The sequence below is a fragment of the Austrofundulus limnaeus genome, unplaced genomic scaffold, assembly GCF_001266775.1.
Source record: "Austrofundulus limnaeus strain Quisiro unplaced genomic scaffold, Austrofundulus_limnaeus-1.0 Scaffold3, whole genome shotgun sequence".
NCBI classification, from domain to species: Eukaryota; Metazoa; Chordata; class Actinopteri; order Cyprinodontiformes; family Rivulidae; genus Austrofundulus; species Austrofundulus limnaeus.
This window is the reverse complement of record NW_013952405.1, coordinates 4,078,890-4,080,765: the sequence shown is the minus strand read 5'-3', so window position 1 is coordinate 4,080,765 and position 1,876 is coordinate 4,078,890. Positions and strand designations below refer to the sequence as shown.

Here is a 1,876-nt window from a genome sequence, read left to right as displayed (position 1 = left end):
CACACACACACACACACACACACACACACACACACACACACACATTCAGACAGATGACATAATTCTAGGTTTTATCTCAGCTCCTTGTTTTGCTAGTCAAAAAAATGCAAAGTGTTCGTCATAGGCTAAAGCAGAACCTTTTGCTTTMTTGGTAAAATGCCTCGAGAAAATATCTTCTAGAAATGAGCTGCATAAAATAACTTGGGTCATTTGAATTCAGAACAAAGTTCCTGGGTTTAGTGGAAGAAACAGCGCCCTCTGCTGACGGAAGGCTGAAAGTTCAGACTTTTCTGGAACAAACAGTTCATCAGCTCAGAAAGTGACCCATCAAATCAAACTGAGGATCAAGTCTGATTCCTATTTTTTAGGTTATTCTAATGAGGAATATTTTATGTCAATTTAAAGAGGAAACAAACAATATTCGGATGAAATTTTGAACATATTTAAACACCCAATTATGAAATTTTTTTATTCATTTTATTTTTGACATGATGCAATTGTTGCAAACATTTTTGATCAGTGCACTATAGTTGCAAATTCCTCCACAAACAACTACTTAATCCTCGGTTCGGTGTGGTGGGTCACATAATGTGCATGGGCTCACATTGATTCCATATAACACACATTTTATTTGTGTTTTTATCTCAGACCGCTTTGAATAGTCCTTCAGCTGATGGGGTGTTTGAACAAACAGCTAAACCTGCCTTCACCAGACAGAGCTCCAGGACCATATCTTTCAGGGTAAACACACACACACACACACACACACACACACACACACACACACACATTCCTCCTGCCAAATGCAAACATTACCTGCCAATTTGACTTTTAAAGCTCACATTTAATCAGCTGACGATCTATCAGCTCAGGATAATTTGCTTGTGCTCAAGCTTTGGACGGAAGCTTGACAGCAGCAGGATTATTCCCAAGCTTTTATTGCTGACTGCTCTGCCAACACCTAAACACGTCCCGAGAGAGGAGATAAACGTGCATAAAATGCTGACATTCAAACAGCTGTGAGGACAGGAACCCATTCACTCATTTGGGCTTGTTTTGACTTAGATGATGAAGAAGAAAGAGGAGGAGACGGCACCACTGCAGAGGAGGTGAGGAAATGTCTTCTTTGTGTTTTTAGCTTCTTTGAATCTGCTTCCTGCTGCTTCGTTTCTGATTTATTGGTTGTTTTTTTTAGTGCCAGTGTGAGGATGGCCTCCAAAAAGTTTGAACCTGATGCAGCAGTGAGTTGATTTCTTTAAGTTTTTGGAAATCTCTTTATTCAAATATTTTCAAAACGAAGGTTTAGAAAATGAAGCTTTGCTTCTCTTTCAACAATAGGACCAAAATGAAGATGAAGATAAAACATCTTTTCAGAGGAAGTAAGTTTGTGAAGTTTGAACCAGTTACTGCTCTTTAGTTTATTATTTAGGTTATAGATTTATTGTATCTTATGTATTTTGTTCTTYCAGCTCGAGACAGAGGATTTCATCCAGATCCATCAAGGAGAAGATGGAGAGACTGGCTCAGGCAGCACAGGTCAGTCATACACACACACACGTTTGTTCTTCTATCCTTGTGGGGACTTTGCATTGACTTCCATTCATTTACTGGTCATTTCAATAGCCTGATCCCTAACCTAACTTCACAGGTACATGCCTGACCCTAAATTTAATGTAAACTCGATTCACACGTTAGTCATAAACCAAACCCCCGACCCACCAATGATATTTCCCCGGGCTTTGGTCCCAACAAGGAACAGTGCCTCCTCACCAGGCTGCGTGTAATGGGAAAATAGTTAAAAATCATCCCCACCAGGTAGCAAAAACATGTATACACACACACACACACACACACACACACACACACACACACACAC

The 1,876-nt window shown here is 39.9% G+C and overlaps 1 protein-coding gene across 1 annotated transcript in view; it reads left to right on the top strand.

The window, feature by feature from the left end:
• Positions 1-1,876, top strand: part of lad1 (ladinin) — a gene marked incomplete in the record, with an annotated part of 14,599 nt that overhangs the window by 9,638 nt on the left and 3,085 nt on the right. Inside the window, 5 exon segments of the mRNA XM_014017958.1 lie at positions 649-741; positions 1,066-1,109; positions 1,196-1,241; positions 1,339-1,379; positions 1,470-1,536. Of these exon segments, the coding sequence (XP_013873412.1) occupies positions 649-741; positions 1,066-1,109; positions 1,196-1,241; positions 1,339-1,379; positions 1,470-1,536 (291 nt within the window).